Source organism: Alligator sinensis, unplaced genomic scaffold (genome assembly GCF_000455745.1).
Source record: "Alligator sinensis unplaced genomic scaffold, ASM45574v1 scaffold1122_1, whole genome shotgun sequence".
In the NCBI taxonomy this organism is placed as follows: Eukaryota; Metazoa; Chordata; order Crocodylia; family Alligatoridae; genus Alligator; species Alligator sinensis.
The window spans coordinates 677,528-698,319 of record NW_005842467.1 but is presented as its reverse complement, the minus strand read 5'-3'; the positions used below and the strand labels follow the sequence as shown (position 1 = coordinate 698,319).

Here is a 20,792-nt window from a genome sequence, read left to right as displayed (position 1 = left end):
TTGATTAACTCAGGCCAGGGCTTCTAGCCCTTGATCAGTGAGGTTTAGAGATTTCCCGGTTGTTACATTGTCTTCTATTGAGTTCTTCCGCTGGTTGATCTGCGGTTTCCTTAGGTGTTAATTACTGTCTGCTGCTACAGTGTTACACATTCACTCACTGATTCACTCTTTCAGTGGCCAGCCTGATACAGGGAAGCCGCAATTTGACTCCTGCCCTTGTTAACATTGTTACTAAACACATTTATAGTTGGAAGTTAAAAGGTGAGGAGTATAAAATATAAGCTACAAATGCCATGGCACACAAATAGATAAAAATACCAAAATACACGGGGAGATACAAAATGCACACATACAAAATTTAAAACACAATTCCTTATCTTAAAGTGAAAGAAAGAGGAAGGAAGAAAAGGTAGAAGAGGAAAAACTTATTCAAAGAGGGGAGAGCAAATGCAGGCAAGAGGAAAAGGGGGCTTTCTGCTACAAGAATATATATAGCTTTTCACATAGGCACAAAAATGACATGATGTAGGGTTTTGGGGCTTTTTTTGGCAAATTCCAATCCAGGTCAACTTTTAATATTGAATATAATATTCCCAACCCTACCCCTTATTTTGTGGCCCTTGCAAGAACTGAAGTATGAAAAAAATGTATCTTAGACTCTTATCTCTAAATAATGAGCATATTAGAGAAATAATGTTGTATTCCAGAACTCTTGGTTGGGCCCCTGAATTCAGCTGTATGGAATCATTACTTGGGGATACTAATTACTGTGACCCCCTAACCAACAGTTCTTTGATTTGACTCCTTTTAGACTTGCATTTAGTAATGTTTATATTATTTCATATTATATGTTGGGAAAAGTATCAGACTTGAAATAATATAAACATTATTAAATGCAAGTCTAAAAGGAGTCAAATCAAAGAACTATTGGTTAGGGGGTCACAGTAATTAGTAAATTCTATTTCTACTCTTGTTAATAATTAGAAAGAATTTATCAAGGACTATAAAGTATTATATTATTTTCCCTTTTAACTTACCAGAATGATCTGTTTTAAACAGATAAATGAAGACCAGATCAAACAAATGGATATTGAGAACAGCTTTATTACCAAGTGGAAAGACACACAAGTAAGTGGTAAAAATCGATGTAGGAAGGCTTTTAACAAAAATAAATAAATAAATGCTCCATTGTCATTTAGCAGATTTGGATGGCTTTATGGTGATTTACAGTTTGCCTTTTTCACAAAGAACATAAGAGTAAAGCAAAATAAATCTGTCAGTACAGAGTTGTTCCCATGAAATTATGATCTGATGTACATGTAGGAAAAATGTATATTTATCTGTTCATCTTGCTCACATTTTAACTTTGAATGTTTTTACCTCTAAGCATTTTATAAACTGTAGGAAGCAGCAGTAAATATTGAGAAAACATTTTAACCTAATGCCTTCACTATAATATTTTCAGCAAGTATCAGATTGATAAAATATGGCTAACCAAAAAGTGTAAATGTTTCTGCATTAATACTTATTTTAAATCACAGTATTGGTTATTAACTACCATGTTTACATGAATATAAAATAGCCTTCAGTAATTAGATTCTATGTACAGGGAAATGTATACATTTGTTATAATTTTCCAGGTGTAGAATCTAATTATCAGAGGATTGTCTTGAAGTCACCCCCCTCCCACTGCTACAGCAAACTGGTGGAGTCACATTGCTGGGGAGGGTTAGGTGGCCCCCTTGCCCTCTGCTTCCCCCTCACTTCTTCCCCCTGCAGCCTTCCTGCCCCCCCTTACTGTCAGACAGTGTTCAGGCTCTGTTCCTTTCTCCAGCAGAACATGTAAGGAAGTGAGCTGTCACAGTAAAGGAGGAGAAAGGGACAGAGGGAAGGGTAGAAGCTGCAAAGGGCAAGCAGCTTGGGGACAGGAGACTGCTGTGGGTCTAACTCAAGGCCAGGGTCAGAACTGCAGCAGTTGCTTTCCACCTCCACCCCCCTTGTTAATTTGAAATGCAAGAGACGAAAAAAACACTGACTTGCAATAAACATACCCACAGTAACTTGCGTTATATGCAAATTATTGTGGGTAAGTTCATCCAGAATTGATGAATTTAAACTTTTTGCAGACTACTGTGGTGTTAGCACAGGTACTCCATAAACACACTTTTGAGCAGAACTTTTTTACCTACTTATACATAGTACAAATTATGTATCATATTAGACTAGAGCCAAAAGATTCATAACTTTTATAGTTCCTTGGGCTACGCCCTAGCAAAGTCCACAACATTTTGAGTAAAGATGACCCCACAGCCCAGCCCTGCTCAGTACATGTCTGTACTCCAGAAACCACCCACAAAGGATCCATGTGTTGATTAGCTCCCCACTCGTACCTGAAACTGGCTGTTCTTGTCACAAGTCCTGGGATCCTCCATAAACTTATATGCAGATGTAACACAGGGCTACCTAGTTCATCTCCACCCCATAGAGGGCAAGGCCCCACTAATCACATGCGACAGGCCAAGAAAGGGGGCAACAGTCCCTCAACTATGTAGAAGTTTGGTTATGTTTGCCAGACTCATGAAGGCTCAGGATGAAACAGGAATTGTTGAAAATGGAAAAGAAAGGCACTGCTCAGCTGTGGGAGTGAAGAGGAAGTCGAAATATATTCCATGTAGTGGTTCACTATGACTTTAAAAAGAGTTGGTGCTGAGGAGGACTGAGCACAATGAGTTCTCTCTCTCTCTCTCTCTCTCTCTCTCTCTCTCTCATATATTGGTATGATTGCCCAGTGTGCTGGCTATATTTAATTAGTTGGTTCCCATGACTCAGCTTATGTAGCAGTTCAGTAGTAATGTATTGATGGGGGGGCAGGGAGGAAGAAGGGTTGCTGGTTTGCATAGATCAGGTGAGGGGCTTTTTTCCCCTATGCTGATGGGGTGGGGGAGAGGACTTGTATTATATTTGAGTAAAATGGTATTTAAATTCCCTACTCAAAAGAATTACTGTCTCATCCTCTGCCTCAAAAAAGGATCTATGTAAGTAGAGAGAATTTTTTATGGTCTCGTATCCTGAGACTAGAGGGATTAGTGAATTCTAGAGTCTGAAATACATCACTGAAAATATTCAGTGACTAGCTTTCAGACATGCTTCTGGATCTGTCTGTCCGTCCTTCTGACAAAGTATTTAGTAGAATTCACAGATTCTTTGGAATCTGACAGTCTGTGCCTTGAGTGTTTCTGCTTTGAACTCAAACTTCTGACCTCTGGGCTGTTAAATGTGCACCTTAGTGCCCACACAACCCCAGCCCCCATGCTTTTGAGTGCTGAGATGATAAAAGTGTGGTTACCTCAGCTGATTTTAAGTATTGGCATAGAATGCAAGAAAAAGGGATCTTTAATAAAAGGAGATCTCAAATCATATAGCACAGTAAGTTTAAAACATACCTTGACTTGCATTCTGAAGTTATTCCAAAGGTATCAGAGGTTATATGCTTGCTTAGCAGGACAGTACAGAGGAGTGAGCAGTAATTTCTACACTAACTGGAATTTTAGTGACATTTGGTTGTATACCAATTAGAGCACATGGCAGTGACTCTCCAGGACAGGGGAGTGAAACGGACTCATGGTAAAGTTGAAAATGGAACTTAAAGTTATGACTTGAATGAGATTAATTAAGCAGGGCAGAAGAAAGTTTACAGAGCTTGTGAGTTCTGTCAGGAATCTGAAATAAGGCTGGGGGAAAACCCGAGGAAGTTTAACAACTTGTAGAGCAATAAGATGAAATAGGGCAGGAAAGCTAAATAAGAATGTTTCCTGGTGGTTGCTTTCTCCCTTTTCAGTTATGCATGGTAACACCGTGTAAATCCCTAGTTCTTTACCACAAATAACTTTGTTGCAGTGCTCACAGAAGTCAGTTCCATGATGTGTTACCTTTGTTTTGAACCTTATTACTTTCTCTCTTTCACTTTGCTCGCGTTGGCCAGATACAGAAATTTTACTTTTACTAGTATAAGTGATCGGAAATTAGTTTATTCCCATAACAGACCAGAAGTTAATCATAAAAAACTGTTCTATACCCATAATCAAACAGAAGTTCACCATACACAAACTGGTTTAAAAATGGTGAAACCTGGTCTAAGATTTGTCCGTCCCCCCCCCCCGCGTGAAAGGCAACTGTATGTTCTGTTTGTTATTGGCCTGTACTATGCTGCTTACAAGAAATCGCATAATTTAGATTTTTCCTTGGACTTTTTGAATGTCTATACCTAGAAATGATGGAAATTGTCATCATTGTTGAACAGGAAGTGTTGCCATACATTTGTAAAAGTGTGAAAATGTGAGTCTTTCTCTTGCTAACAGTGTGTGTGTGTGTGTGTGTGTGTGTGTGTGTGTGCGCGTGTGTGAAAATGTAGCCTTGTGCTTCCCAGAGGGGGAGTGCTGTTGAATTCTGTTGTTGCTGCCCTCACCCGTACCTAGTCCCTTACTCACGTTTCATAGTTTCATAGTTTTAGGGTCGGAAGGGACCTAATAGATCTTCTAGCCCGACCCCCCGCCAGGGCGGGAGAACAACCCAAAAAAAAAACAAACAAACCCTAAAAACAAAAACGGGACTCAAATGAGTCCAGCCAGGTAAGTATCCAGCCTCTTCTTAAAGATCCCCAGGGTAGGGGCCAGCACCACCTCCCTTGGAAGTTGGTTCCAGCTCCTAGCCGCCCTAACTGTGAAGTAGTTTTTTCGGATGTCCAATCTGTACCTCCTCTCCATCAACTTGTGCCCATTACTCCTTGTTATGCCAGCGGGGGCTAGGGGAAACAGTGTCTCCCCCAAACCCTTCTGGTTCCCCCTAGTGAGTTTATAGACGGTCACCAGGTCCCCCCTCAGCCTTCTCTTGTGGAGGCTGAATAGGTTCAGGTCCCGCAGTCTCTCACTGTAGGGTCTGCCCTGTTGTCCCCGGATCATGCGGGTGGCCCTCCTCTGGACCCTCTCCATGTTGTCCACATCCCTCCTGAAATGGGGCGCACAGAACTGGACACAATACTCCAGCTGCGGCCTGACCAGCGTCGCATAGAGGGGGAGGATCACCTCCCTGGCTCTACTCGAGATGCACCTGTGGATGCACGACAAGGTCCTGTTAGCCCTGCCAACCATGACCTCGCATTGTCGGCCCATGTTCATCTTGGAGTCAGTAATGACACCAAGATCCCTTTCCGCACGTTATTCATGCTGTACGAACCTTGTACCTTAGCTGTCAGTTTCCAACAAATCTGTGAATTCTGCTAAATACCTTGTCACAAGGAAGGAAGGAAGGAAGGACTTTTTTGACTTTTAACAACTTTATTTCACAAAGATCAGGTACAGAAAGCAAAAAACCATCAAACCACACCAAAGACAAACCATTCCAGGACATTCAGAACATCACACCGTGATAAGCGCCAACTAACGGATGGCGACTGCCGCTCAGCCTCAGAACCAGATTGACTAAAGGGAGTTCACGGGACTGCTACCCGGTTTCACACACCTAGGGCGTCTACACGGTCGGAACTTTTAGAGCTGTCTCTACTTTTAACAACTTTATTTTACAAAAGATCAGGTACAGAAAGCAAAAAACCATCAAACCACACCAAAGACAAACCATTCCAGGACATTCAGAACATCACACCGTGATAAGCGCCAACTAACGGATGGCGACTGCCGCTCAGCCTCAGAACCAGATTGACTAAAGGGAGTTCACGGGACTGCTACCCGGTTTCACACACCTAGGGCGTCTACACGGTCGGAACTTTTAGAGCTGTCTCTACTTTTAACAACTTTATTTTACAAAAGATCAGGTACAGAAAGCAAAAAACCATCAAACCACACCAAAGACAAACCATTCCAGGACATTCAGAACATCACACCGTGATAAGCGCCAACTAACGGATGGCGACTGCCGCTCAGCCTCAGAACCAGATTGACTAAAGGGAGTTCACGGGACTGCTACCCGGTTTCACACACCTAGGGCGTCTACACGGTCGGAACTTTTAGAGCTGTCTCTACTTTTAACAACTTTATTTTACAAAAGATCAGGTACAGAAAGCAAAAAACCATCAAACCACACCAAAGACAAACCATTCCAGGACATTCAGAACATCACACCGTGATAAGCGCCAACTAACGGATGGCGACTGCCGCTCAGCCTCAGAACCAGATTGACTAAAGGGAGTTCACGGGACTGCTACCCGGTTTCACACACCTAGGGCGTCTACACGGTCGGAACTTTTAGAGCTGTCTCTACTTTTAACAACTTTATTTTACAAAAGATCAGGTACAGAAAGCAAAAAACCATCAAACCACACCAAAGACAAACCATTCCAGGACATTCAGAACATCACACCGTGATAAGCGCCAACTAACGGATGGCGACTGCCGCTCAGCCTCAGAACCAGATTGACTAAAGGGAGTTCACGGGACTGCTACCCGGTTTCACACACCTAGGGCGTCTACACGGTCGGAACTTTTAGAGCTGTCTCTACTTTTAACAACTTTATTTTACAAAAGATCAGGTACAGAAAGCAAAAAACCATCAAACCACACCAAAGACAAACCATTCCAGGACATTCAGAACATCACACCGTGATAAGCGCCAACTAACGGATGGCGACTGCCGCTCAGCCTCAGAACCAGATTGACTAAAGGGAGTTCACGGGACTGCTACCCGGTTTCACACACCTAGGGCGTCTACACGGTCGGAACTTTTAGAGCTGTCTCTACTTTTAACAACTTTATTTTACAAAAGATCAGGTACAGAAAGCAAAAAACCATCAAACCACACCAAAGACAAACCATTCCAGGACATTCAGAACATCACACCGTGATAAGCGCCAACTAACGGATGGCGACTGCCGCTCAGCCTCAGAACCAGATTGACTAAAGGGAGTTCACGGGACTGCTACCCGGTTTCACACACCTAGGGCGTCTACACGGTCGGAACTTTTAGAGCTGTCTCTACTTTTAACAACTTTATTTTACAAAAGATCAGGTACAGAAAGCAAAAAACCATCAAACCACACCAAAGACAAACCATTCCAGGACATTCAGAACATCACACCGTGATAAGCGCCAACTAACGGATGGCGACTGCCGCTCAGCCTCAGAACCAGATTGACTAAAGGGAGTTCACGGGACTGCTACCCGGTTTCACACACCTAGGGCGTCTACACGGTCGGAACTTTTAGAGCTGTCTCTACTTTTAACAACTTTATTTTACAAAAGATCAGGTACAGAAAGCAAAAAACCATCAAACCACACCAAAGACAAACCATTCCAGGACATTCAGAACATCACACCGTGATAAGCGCCAACTAACGGATGGCGACTGCCGCTCAGCCTCAGAACCAGATTGACTAAAGGGAGTTCACGGGACTGCTACCCGGTTTCACACACCTAGGGCGTCTACACGGTCGGAACTTTTAGAGCTGTCTCTACTTTTAACAACTTTATTTTACAAAAGATCAGGTACAGAAAGCAAAAAACCATCAAACCACACCAAAGACAAACCATTCCAGGACATTCAGAACATCACACCGTGATAAGCGCCAACTAACGGATGGCGACTGCCGCTCAGCCTCAGAACCAGATTGACTAAAGGGAGTTCACGGGACTGCTACCCGGTTTCACACACCTAGGGCGTCTACACGGTCGGAACTTTTAGAGCTGTCTCTACTTTTAACAACTTTATTTTACAAAAGATCAGGTACAGAAAGCAAAAAACCATCAAACCACACCAAAGACAAACCATTCCAGGACATTCAGAACATCACACCGTGATAAGCGCCAACTAACGGATGGCGACTGCCGCTCAGCCTCAGAACCAGATTGACTAAAGGGAGTTCACGGGACTGCTACCCGGTTTCACACACCTAGGGCGTCTACACGGTCGGAACTTTTAGAGCTGTCTCTACTTTTAACAACTTTATTTTACAAAAGATCAGGTACAGAAAGCAAAAAACCATCAAACCACACCAAAGACAAACCATTCCAGGACATTCAGAACATCACACCGTGATAAGCGCCAACTAACGGATGGCGACTGCCGCTCAGCCTCAGAACCAGATTGACTAAAGGGAGTTCACGGGACTGCTACCCGGTTTCACACACCTAGGGCGTCTACACGGTCGGAACTTTTAGAGCTGTCTCTACTTTTAACAACTTTATTTTACAAAAGATCAGGTACAGAAAGCAAAAAACCATCAAACCACACCAAAGACAAACCATTCCAGGACATTCAGAACATCACACCGTGATAAGCGCCAACTAACGGATGGCGACTGCCGCTCAGCCTCAGAACCAGATTGACTAAAGGGAGTTCACGGGACTGCTACCCGGTTTCACACACCTAGGGCGTCTACACGGTCGGAACTTTTAGAGCTGTCTCTACTTTTAACAACTTTATTTTACAAAAGATCAGGTACAGAAAGCAAAAAACCATCAAACCACACCAAAGACAAACCATTCCAGGACATTCAGAACATCACACCGTGATAAGCGCCAACTAACGGATGGCGACTGCCGCTCAGCCTCAGAACCAGATTGACTAAAGGGAGTTCACGGGACTGCTACCCGGTTTCACACACCTAGGGCGTCTACACGGTCGGAACTTTTAGAGCTGTCTCTACTTTTAACAACTTTATTTTACAAAAGATCAGGTACAGAAAGCAAAAAACCATCAAACCACACCAAAGACAAACCATTCCAGGACATTCAGAACATCACACCGTGATAAGCGCCAACTAACGGATGGCGACTGCCGCTCAGCCTCAGAACCAGATTGACTAAAGGGAGTTCACGGGACTGCTACCCGGTTTCACACACCTAGGGCGTCTACACGGTCGGAACTTTTAGAGCTGTCTCTACTTTTAACAACTTTATTTTACAAAAGATCAGGTACAGAAAGCAAAAAACCATCAAACCACACCAAAGACAAACCATTCCAGGACATTCAGAACATCACACCGTGATAAGCGCCAACTAACGGATGGCGACTGCCGCTCAGCCTCAGAACCAGATTGACTAAAGGGAGTTCACGGGACTGCTACCCGGTTTCACACACCTAGGGCGTCTACACGGTCGGAACTTTTAGAGCTGTCTCTACTTTTAACAACTTTATTTTACAAAAGATCAGGTACAGAAAGCAAAAAACCATCAAACCACACCAAAGACAAACCATTCCAGGACATTCAGAACATCACACCGTGATAAGCGCCAACTAACGGATGGCGACTGCCGCTCAGCCTCAGAACCAGATTGACTAAAGGGAGTTCACGGGACTGCTACCCGGTTTCACACACCTAGGGCGTCTACACGGTCGGAACTTTTAGAGCTGTCTCTACTTTTAACAACTTTATTTTACAAAAGATCAGGTACAGAAAGCAAAAAACCATCAAACCACACCAAAGACAAACCATTCCAGGACATTCAGAACATCACACCGTGATAAGCGCCAACTAACGGATGGCGACTGCCGCTCAGCCTCAGAACCAGATTGACTAAAGGGAGTTCACGGGACTGCTACCCGGTTTCACACACCTAGGGCGTCTACACGGTCGGAACTTTTAGAGCTGTCTCTACTTTTAACAACTTTATTTTACAAAAGATCAGGTACAGAAAGCAAAAAACCATCAAACCACACCAAAGACAAACCATTCCAGGACATTCAGAACATCACACCGTGATAAGCGCCAACTAACGGATGGCGACTGCCGCTCAGCCTCAGAACCAGATTGACTAAAGGGAGTTCACGGGACTGCTACCCGGTTTCACACACCTAGGGCGTCTACACGGTCGGAACTTTTAGAGCTGTCTCTACTTTTAACAACTTTATTTTACAAAAGATCAGGTACAGAAAGCAAAAAACCATCAAACCACACCAAAGACAAACCATTCCAGGACATTCAGAACATCACACCGTGATAAGCGCCAACTAACGGATGGCGACTGCCGCTCAGCCTCAGAACCAGATTGACTAAAGGGAGTTCACGGGACTGCTACCCGGTTTCACACACCTAGGGCGTCTACACGGTCGGAACTTTTAGAGCTGTCTCTACTTTTAACAACTTTATTTTACAAAAGATCAGGTACAGAAAGCAAAAAACCATCAAACCACACCAAAGACAAACCATTCCAGGACATTCAGAACATCACACCGTGATAAGCGCCAACTAACGGATGGCGACTGCCGCTCAGCCTCAGAACCAGATTGACTAAAGGGAGTTCACGGGACTGCTACCCGGTTTCACACACCTAGGGCGTCTACACGGTCGGAACTTTTAGAGCTGTCTCTACTTTTAACAACTTTATTTTACAAAAGATCAGGTACAGAAAGCAAAAAACCATCAAACCACACCAAAGACAAACCATTCCAGGACATTCAGAACATCACACCGTGATAAGCGCCAACTAACGGATGGCGACTGCCGCTCAGCCTCAGAACCAGATTGACTAAAGGGAGTTCACGGGACTGCTACCCGGTTTCACACACCTAGGGCGTCTACACGGTCGGAACTTTTAGAGCTGTCTCTACTTTTAACAACTTTATTTTACAAAAGATCAGGTACAGAAAGCAAAAAACCATCAAACCACACCAAAGACAAACCATTCCAGGACATTCAGAACATCACACCGTGATAAGCGCCAACTAACGGATGGCGACTGCCGCTCAGCCTCAGAACCAGATTGACTAAAGGGAGTTCACGGGACTGCTACCCGGTTTCACACACCTAGGGCGTCTACACGGTCGGAACTTTTAGAGCTGTCTCTACTTTTAACAACTTTATTTTACAAAAGATCAGGTACAGAAAGCAAAAAACCATCAAACCACACCAAAGACAAACCATTCCAGGACATTCAGAACATCACACCGTGATAAGCGCCAACTAACGGATGGCGACTGCCGCTCAGCCTCAGAACCAGATTGACTAAAGGGAGTTCACGGGACTGCTACCCGGTTTCACACACCTAGGGCGTCTACACGGTCGGAACTTTTAGAGCTGTCTCTACTTTTAACAACTTTATTTTACAAAAGATCAGGTACAGAAAGCAAAAAACCATCAAACCACACCAAAGACAAACCATTCCAGGACATTCAGAACATCACACCGTGATAAGCGCCAACTAACGGATGGCGACTGCCGCTCAGCCTCAGAACCAGATTGACTAAAGGGAGTTCACGGGACTGCTACCCGGTTTCACACACCTAGGGCGTCTACACGGTCGGAACTTTTAGAGCTGTCTCTACTTTTAACAACTTTATTTTACAAAAGATCAGGTACAGAAAGCAAAAAACCATCAAACCACACCAAAGACAAACCATTCCAGGACATTCAGAACATCACACCGTGATAAGCGCCAACTAACGGATGGCGACTGCCGCTCAGCCTCAGAACCAGATTGACTAAAGGGAGTTCACGGGACTGCTACCCGGTTTCACACACCTAGGGCGTCTACACGGTCGGAACTTTTAGAGCTGTCTCTACTTTTAACAACTTTATTTTACAAAAGATCAGGTACAGAAAGCAAAAAACCATCAAACCACACCAAAGACAAACCATTCCAGGACATTCAGAACATCACACCGTGATAAGCGCCAACTAACGGATGGCGACTGCCGCTCAGCCTCAGAACCAGATTGACTAAAGGGAGTTCACGGGACTGCTACCCGGTTTCACACACCTAGGGCGTCTACACGGTCGGAACTTTTAGAGCTGTCTCTACTTTTAACAACTTTATTTTACAAAAGATCAGGTACAGAAAGCAAAAAACCATCAAACCACACCAAAGACAAACCATTCCAGGACATTCAGAACATCACACCGTGATAAGCGCCAACTAACGGATGGCGACTGCCGCTCAGCCTCAGAACCAGATTGACTAAAGGGAGTTCACGGGACTGCTACCCGGTTTCACACACCTAGGGCGTCTACACGGTCGGAACTTTTAGAGCTGTCTCTACTTTTAACAACTTTATTTTACAAAAGATCAGGTACAGAAAGCAAAAAACCATCAAACCACACCAAAGACAAACCATTCCAGGACATTCAGAACATCACACCGTGATAAGCGCCAACTAACGGATGGCGACTGCCGCTCAGCCTCAGAACCAGATTGACTAAAGGGAGTTCACGGGACTGCTACCCGGTTTCACACACCTAGGGCGTCTACACGGTCGGAACTTTTAGAGCTGTCTCTACTTTTAACAACTTTATTTTACAAAAGATCAGGTACAGAAAGCAAAAAACCATCAAACCACACCAAAGACAAACCATTCCAGGACATTCAGAACATCACACCGTGATAAGCGCCAACTAACGGATGGCGACGACAGTAAAAGAGAAGGCTGCGAGAAGCGTCTCACAGACAAAGAAACCGGAAGCAGAGGGGGAGGGAAGAGAGAGGAGAGAAAAGTGGGGGAGAAAGCTGCAAAAAAGCAAGAAAAGAGTCAGAAAGCGAAATAAACAGAGGCTAGAGACCTTTAGACAGGTGGGAGGGAAGAAAGAAAAGAGATAGGAAGCCGGGGAGTCTTACGCTCGGGATCGCCCCACGCAGCTCCAAGCGAGCCTGCTCCGCAGCGTCCAAAGCGGAAGGAAGGAAGGAAGAAAGAACCCAGAAGTAGGTCTGAAACCTTATACCTTACCACCTAACCTGTGCTGTAGGAACATTTTAAATGTGGAGACAGGAGAATTTTTCTTTTTCAGAAGTGTTATTTCCTGCAGTCTTAAGATCCAAAGAGGCTTAATGTAGGTGCTCTTCATCAGGACTTTAATTCCTCAGGATGCTCTGGAGAAGTTCCTCTGATGCAACTTCAGTGGCCATAGCAGTTAAGAGCAGAAATGAAAGGAAGTGTCTGTTGGGCCTGCCCTTTGCTTGGAGTTGGTAGGAAAAGGGGAAAATAAGTGCCAGGAGCTTACAAGTAAATTGAAGTTTTAGCTGCTGATTTCTGTGCAGATTTGGTCAGAAATAACTTTCTTGGGATTAGCAGGCTCTTGGAAGTGAGTGCTTATGTTTTATATTCCATATTGTTGCAGAAATATCATTGGCATCTAATTCAGTTCATGTGTGAGGGTTTCCTAAGGAAAAAGACTAGAGACATGCTTTATAAGTTTTGTTTGTTTGCCTGTTTTTATAGAAAGTCTAGGCATCAAGCAGTCATTTGGTTATTTATATATAAAGCCACCAGAACTTGACAATACATTCTAACATTCTTAATTTTGCAGAAAGTATGATTGAACTTTCTGAACTAATTTGTGGGACTCCAGGCTTCTCACAAATACTTCTTAGCTATGATTTTTTTTTTTGGCCACTTTTCACAAAATCATAGAAAATTAGGGTTGGAAGGGGACCTCAGGATTACATCCAACCTTTTGCACAAAGCAGGACCATCCCCAACTATATCATCCCAGCCATTTTACTACTTTGTAGTCAAATATTTTCCTTTTAATATTGATGTTTGTACATAATTGTTGCACCCACTGCTGTTTATAGTCCTTGGTTTGATCTTATCATCATCCAGATATCAGTCTTCTTAAATGCTATGTCCTCACATCACCTCAGCCCATCTGTACAAGGGTTGATGTGCCTGTGGACCCCTTAGGAGTCTTTCAGAGAGTCCAAACAATAGTTCACAAGTGGGATTGAGTGTCTGGAGCCTTGCTATCTGGCTTTGCTCCTTTGGGGTCCCCTTAGCCAGTCGTCATAACACAGAATAATAACAGAAAAGACAGAACAACCAAATGAATAAGTAAAACAATTAATCAGCTCTTGTCCAGGTGGTAGACGAGGGCCAGAGAGGAGGCAGGGTCTTCTGAGTTTACTTCCTGCCCACAAACTGCTTGTTCCCTTGCTTGAGTTCCCTGGTGTTTCTCTGGGCTTCAAAATGCTAGCTAACCCCTCAAAGCTGGGCTCCAGCCCAGGGCTAAGTGCCTCCCTTAAATGGCCAGATCCTGTGGTTATACCATCCTTTAAAAAAAAAAAAAAATCTTCATTTGAAATTTCCTGGTTCATAGTTGAGTTGAAGAATGATGGCCTTTAGGACCTAATGATATTTAGAATGAAGAAAGTAGTAGTTAAAGGGCCTCTGTGTTTAATTATTTTGTAATCTTACTGTCAAATTATCATCCTTAATATTTATTTTGAAGAATGAGAGTGATTTTTTTTCATATCTGCATGAAATGTCATCATTCTTATGTATGCATGCAAAGACAGGGAAGTAGCTCACAACAGTCTATACATAAAAAGTTGTGTTTTAATAAACATGTATAGAATTGTCAGCTTGTATTTCTAATTTCAAAGAGAGAGCTAGCTTATCAAGTGCCTACAGTATCTCCTTTAGTCCATGGAAAAATGAATAAGGGCTATACAGAATAATTACAAATTTACATTTCAATATGTAAAATTAAATTATATTTTTCTTTCGGTAGTTCCTTCACTCGAAAAGGTGGCTAGTCAGGTTAGTCTAAAGGCAATGGAAGCTTGGATGTCTTTTAGAGGGCAACAATATACTTTGTCAGATCATAGAATCATAGAGTCATACTGTAGACTCATACTGAGTCTGTGATCTACCAAGATTCCCAGATCCTTCTCTGTAGTCCTGATGTCCAGCCAGGTATCACCCATTTTTTTTCTATTTTTAATTATTTTTCCTAACGTGTACCACTTTACATTTGTCAGTTTTAAACGTCATCCTGTTAGCTCCAGCCAAGCTTTCCAATCTGTTGAGATCTTTCTAAATTGCACTCCCATCCTCCAGTATGTTCGTAGTCCTTCCTGGTTTCATATCATCTGCAGTTTTTCTCAATAACCAGCAGGTAAATCATTAATAAACACACTGAACACCACTGGGCCCAGGACAGACCCTTGTGGGACTCTACACAACCTCCTGCCATTTTGATATGGATCCATTTATAATTACCCTTTGCTTGTGGCTATTGAGCCAGGTGGCTATCCACCATTATAGTAGTTGTGTTCTGCCCACATTATTCCAATTTGTTTATGAGAAGGTCATGTTGGACTGTCAAAATCCTTGCTGAATCCAGATCCACAGCATTCCCTTCATCCACTCAAGCAGTTACTTGGTCAAAGAAGGTGATCACGTTTGTGAGACAGGATTTGGTTTTTTTTGTAAATCCATGCTAGATGCTTGCAAATAGACTTCCTTCTGCTCCTGTAACTTCCTGGGTATTGAGGTAAGGCTAAACAGTCTGTAGTTTCCCAGGCTCTCCTTTTTGCCATTTTTAAAGAAGTCACTACTTTGCTCCTTTTCCAGTCCTTCCCCATTTCCCACAACTTCATGAATAGCATGCCAAGGATTCTGAGATCACCTATGCCAGTTCCTTCAGTACCCTGGGATGAAATTCATCAAGCCCTGGGATGAACATTCAGACCCCTCAAAAGTTCTCTGTCTCTTTTTTTTGTTACTTTATCCCTCAACTTGTCCCCTTCCTTATTTAGATAATCCTTTCTAGATATCTGATTTTAGCTTAAGTTTTTTTTGTGAAAACTGAGGAAATGTAACTGCTTAGGAGCTCTGCCTTATTTACATCTTCCGTTAAGAGTTCCCCCCTAGCTCATGGGTTTTCAAACTTTTTGAACAAGTGCACCCTTTTGGTCTCAAAGTTTCAGCTCATGTACCCCTTTATATATTTTGCTTGTTTTTAAAGGGGGTGGGGCAGATTGAGGCCCCTGCAGTGAGAGAGGGAGTGGGGCAGGGGCAGGTGCTACATAGGCAAAGGGAGAAAAAAAATATTTTGGTGGGAGAGCGCTGAGCACACGCAACCATCCTCCAAAGCAGGTAAGTCTGTGGGGGGAGGGAGATGGGAAAAGGCTGGGGGGGGGGGCAGATACAGGTCCCTGTGATGAAAGGAGGGAGCGGGGCACAGGAGCAAGGGCTGGGGTGAATGGGGCCCCAGCCAGGCTGGGTGGTAGGACAAGCGGAGGCCCAGGAGCCTCTGCTTGTCCTACCACCTGGTCCAGCTAGGGCCCTACTCACCCCAGTCCTTGCTCCTGCCCTGTTCCCTCCCTCACTGTGGGATCCTTGATCTGCCCCCCCTCACACACGGTAGTGAGTGAGGGAGTCAGGCCCCAGCTGGACTAGGTTGTGGGACAATCCTTACAGTGTAGGAGGGAGTGGAGCAGGGACATGGGTGAATCATTCACCCCTGCCGCTCTCCCTCCTGCACTGTGGGGGGAGGGGGGGTCTCAATCTGCCCCCCCTCCCCAGCTCAGTCACAAAGAAAGTGAGGGAGGGGAGTGATGAGGTGAGGGAGGAAGTGGGGCTGGGGCCAGGGCAGGTGCTGCACTACCAGAGCAGGGTGTGAGACTGAGTTGCGGGGAGGGGCGGCGAGAGGACATGGAGGAGGGTGGCGTGTGCCCCCTGGATCTGCACGGGGGGAGAGGGGGTGGTCTGCACCCAGGGAAGGCAGTGGTGATGATGGGAATGGGGCTATGGGGGGGGCTGAAGCCCCCCCAAATTTGTCATTGCCCTCCCAACACCCCCACCAGGAACAGCCCATAGCAGCCCACAGCCCATCCTGCCCCACATGCTGATCCAGGGGCACACGCCGCCCCCACCCCCATGTCCTCCATGGGGTGCACATAGCGGTGGCGCTGGAAGGGGGAAGTTGAATGAGGGGGCTCGCACGCGACCGCAGCTACCTCCCTTCTTGGCCAGGTGCTGTGCTGCTTTAGCATAGCTGGTTGTGGCTCTGTGGGCTGCAGACAGGCCTCACGCCCAGCCAATCATGCGCTGCTGGGGCGACCCCCCTCCCCCCCCCCCCCCCCCCCTGGCCACACATCCCTCTGGCATTCAGACCCTTGCAGCTCTGCTATAGGAGGGCATGGGGTGGCGCACAGTGTGCCGTGTGGGGCTGCCGGTGCCTGGTGCATTCCTCCCCCTCCCCCGGGTAAGAGGCAAATGTGCCATGGGAGATGCCACTGCTGCACCCTGGGGCATGCTCTGTCCCCACCTGCCCACGCGTATGCCCTACAATCTAAGTACCCTAGAAAACCCCTGCCCTAGCTAGTTAAAGCTGGGCCCACAGTTTCCTTCGTCTTTCTTCTTATCAGCATACTTATAGGATCTCTTTAGTTGTATCCTGAACCTTCTGGAACAGAAAGTTGTCCTCCATGCAAGTTAGTAACTGGCTTGATATTTTGTTTAGCTATATTGTTCTTCCAGTAGATGTCCAGAAAATCAGTCTCTCACAAAAGTACCATCTCATAGCTTGAAGAGTACTTCATCTACCTCCTCTTCCTGATTTAGTGGTCTATAATATATGCCCATGATTTTATTGGTATTACATCTTTTACCTTTCATCCTCACCCAAATGCATTATGCTCTGCTGTCTTCTTTCTCTTGAACCAGGAAACAATTGTGTGTGTTTTTATCATACAAGGTGACGACACCAGCTCTTCTCCCAGTCCTGTCCTTCTGAAACAAGTGTTAATTATTCCAGTCATAAGAGCTATCCCACCAAATTCTGTTTGTTAATTTTTTTTTAATGTAAAGGAAAAATGCTTGGAATATTAAGAAGTCAAAAGTAGAATTGCTTGTTGGAATGGATCAGCATTCTTTCCTGTACCAATAATTTCCTAGTAATCACCAGTATAATAGATAGTAGTAGAGCAGAACAATATCTGCTGTATTCTGCTGTGTGTGAAGTAATGGTGTGTAGGCACTTACATTCAATATTTAGTACCATGAGATCAGTAAAAGAGGTTCTTCAGCAAAAACAGAGCCAACAAACCATTTTTCCAGAATAGTCAAACTCATCACAATAGAACTCACTTTCAAATCTGTTTCTCCCATGTCATTTACCCTTTCCAAGAAATCATTGATTTATATATGTGAGACCACTTAAAACACAGCATACTCTGTATGTATTATTAAAAACTATTGCCAGTACTTGCTGAGTTGCGACTACTTTTTTATATTGGTTAAACTATATGCATATAGTTATATAAACTATGATGCAAAGCAAGGCCTGATTCCACTAAGTTTATGTATATGGTTGCCCTAACTATTCATCACCTCCATAGTCTCTTGAAAATATTCTGGCCATTTTCCTTGTAAAACACAAACCCCAGTCATACTTGTCAATTGCAGATTTCACTTTTTACTATTTAATTAAAAACTGAGTTTTGTTTTCAAGAATACACAACATAGTTTGTGTGTGATCCAAATTAAATTGAACTTGGTATATTTTGAGCAAGGAAATCTAAGTGAAAATCATTCACCACTTTTTCCTTTTCTACTCTTATTTTGTTGTTGGTGAGACAGGACCCATCCTGACATTGTCCTTCTGATTATTATTCCAAGATGGTGATTGCCAAATGTGGCATGTGAGTTGTCAAAGAAACATTTTTTTCACCCTCTGAATTAGAATTAGTCTTCATGGGTGCACAACAGGAGAAGTTTTGGGAACAGGAAGCTCAGGCTAATTTTTGCTATCTTAAATGGTTCTAAAGCAGAGGTGTCAAGCTCATGCCATGACCCAGGTTGGATCTGTCTGGACCATGGCCTCTTTGCAGCCTGGATCCAGATGTGGTGGCAACAGGGCCAGCGATAGAGCATTGGAACTGACGGCAGAGCAAACAGGGCTGTGTCAGCACAGCCTTTGCTCACCATACCCAAAGGTGCCCTGTAGCCCTGGATTTTATAGGAAGCCCCTCACCTGCCAGTCCTGCCCCCATATTCTCAGGGTTGCCAAGAAGCCCTGCAAGCCAAAAGAAACACTTCTGTGGACTGGATCGAGCCCATGAGCCTTATGTTTGATGCTCTTCCCCTATAGTATTCAGAGCTGTCCCAGCTCAGTTTAGCTTTCTGAAACTGTGTAACATGCATTCATGTTCTTCTCTTGAAATTGGTCTTGAGCATGCATAGAGGGGAGAAGACACAGACTGAGCTCTATCTAAAGATGACACAGAGTGTGTGTGTGTGTGTGTGTGTGTGTATTTAACTGTAGATTTCAAACAGAAGCAGTGTTAGGCCAATGTTGAATGCTTTTGAAAATCTTCCTTTTTGCTTCTTATAAATGTAACTGGCAGCTGGTTGCCACAGACCTGTTGTGCAAGTCATATTGCAGTCTAACACTAAACCTACATGTGTACATTTTCTTTTAGTGAAGACCTGAAAGTAGGAACTCTACTTTTTGGAAGTAGAGTTGCTATTAGATCAAGATATATGTATGAACCTACCTAATAGGAGGGAGGGAATCAATAATGCAAACACTTACAAAGTATTTGGGGGGCAGGTTAGCACTGTAAAGATTTCACTGAGCTGCTGATATTTCATACTGTTCAGGCAAAAAAATGAATTTGCCCTAGTTTCTTTTGGAACTCAAGGAAATTTTAGGTCTGAAATGTCTCTTGTGATGACCTTGTTTTCCATTCCAGTTGGCAATTCGTTAATCACTCTTTTTTTTTGTTTTTTTTTTTTTGTCCACCAAATAATTTGCCAGCTGTTTTTGTTTGCTGCTGTAATTTACAGCACATTCCCTCTATGTACAGTTGTTTACATAAGCCCAGTGGAAATCAAATGTCAACTTCTTTCTTTTTTTACCCTTTTTCTGTAATATTATCTAAAAAGCAAGTTTTGCCACAAAATAAGCTTTTCTGAGTCTGTGCCACTAAAATTAAGCTTTCTTCAAAGCAGCTTTGTAATGCTTTTCCTCACAAATGCTTCGATTAGTTTCCTATTCTCAGAAGCTGAACTAACTTTCAAGTTAGAGTTTTTTTCATTACATCAATGTTCTTAAAATTGAGTGCCAGTATTTACTTTTCAGTAGAAACACTTTTTAGCCTTTCTAAACCAGTAAAAGGTAGTTTTCCTAGGCTCCCTTTCTGCTTCAATATTCTCATATACATTCTCCCAACATAGATGATGTAATGTGCCCATCTGCATACTTGTGTATACACACCCTCCCTTCTCAAAATTTGACTCCAGTTATTTGGATACTAATCTTGACATTAGACCACATTTCCATCTAATGAAGGATTGACTTTTTCTTCCAAATAAATACTCATCTCCCTCTTTCTCCATCATGTTTTAATCTGTCATATTGTATCTTCCTTGAATCCCTGCTTCAGCATGCACAATTGTCCCATTAGAGAAAATGAAATGCAGCAAGTTGTACTCTTTTAAATTTTCATATGAATATTTTCTTACAGTTAAAAGTTGTGTACACACAGCCAGAGTATGCAAGTCACCAGATATTTTCTCTTTGGAGCAGTGAAATATGTACTCTTCTTTATGGATAGTTTTATGGCAAATAAATGACTGGAATTGTCCTGTGGAGAATTCTAAATGTGTAGTTTTCTGTGGGGAAAGAAGGGATGATATTTGAAATGTTCATATTTTATGGGGGCCTGAGGAAGAAAACCTAATACCCAAAAGTTTGTTCATCAGCTCTTCCAACTATATAGTTGGTTCAGGAAAAAATACCACCAAAAGCTTTGTGTCTTGACATTTCCTGGACCATCAGAGCTACAAAAACACTCCAACCCTATTATTTTCTCTTTGATCATTTTTAAAATTCTAGTTTCACTTTACCACTCTCCCTGTACTCATCCAATTCTTCTTAATGTATATGGCTATTAGGCATGTTAAAATAGCAACTTTTTCTGACTGCCTGTCACACATGCATCTCTATATATTATCAATTTTATTCTTCTAATAATTGCAGCACAACGTTTGCCGTGTATTTAGCAGGGCAATATTTGATATATAAATGGAAATGATAAATAATGCCTTTAACTGTGTATGTG

The 20,792-nt window shown here is 43.4% G+C and overlaps 1 protein-coding gene across 2 annotated transcripts in view; it reads left to right on the top strand.

The window, feature by feature from the left end:
- Positions 1-20,792, top strand: part of ARAP2 (ArfGAP with RhoGAP domain, ankyrin repeat and PH domain 2) — a 246,403-nt gene that overhangs the window by 170,452 nt on the left and 55,159 nt on the right. For both annotated transcript variants that reach the window (XM_025212512.1, XM_006030846.3), the window contains exon 24: positions 1,060-1,128. In XM_025212512.1, the coding sequence (XP_025068297.1) occupies positions 1,060-1,128 (69 nt within the window). The remainder of the gene's footprint in view (positions 1-1,059; positions 1,129-20,792) is intronic.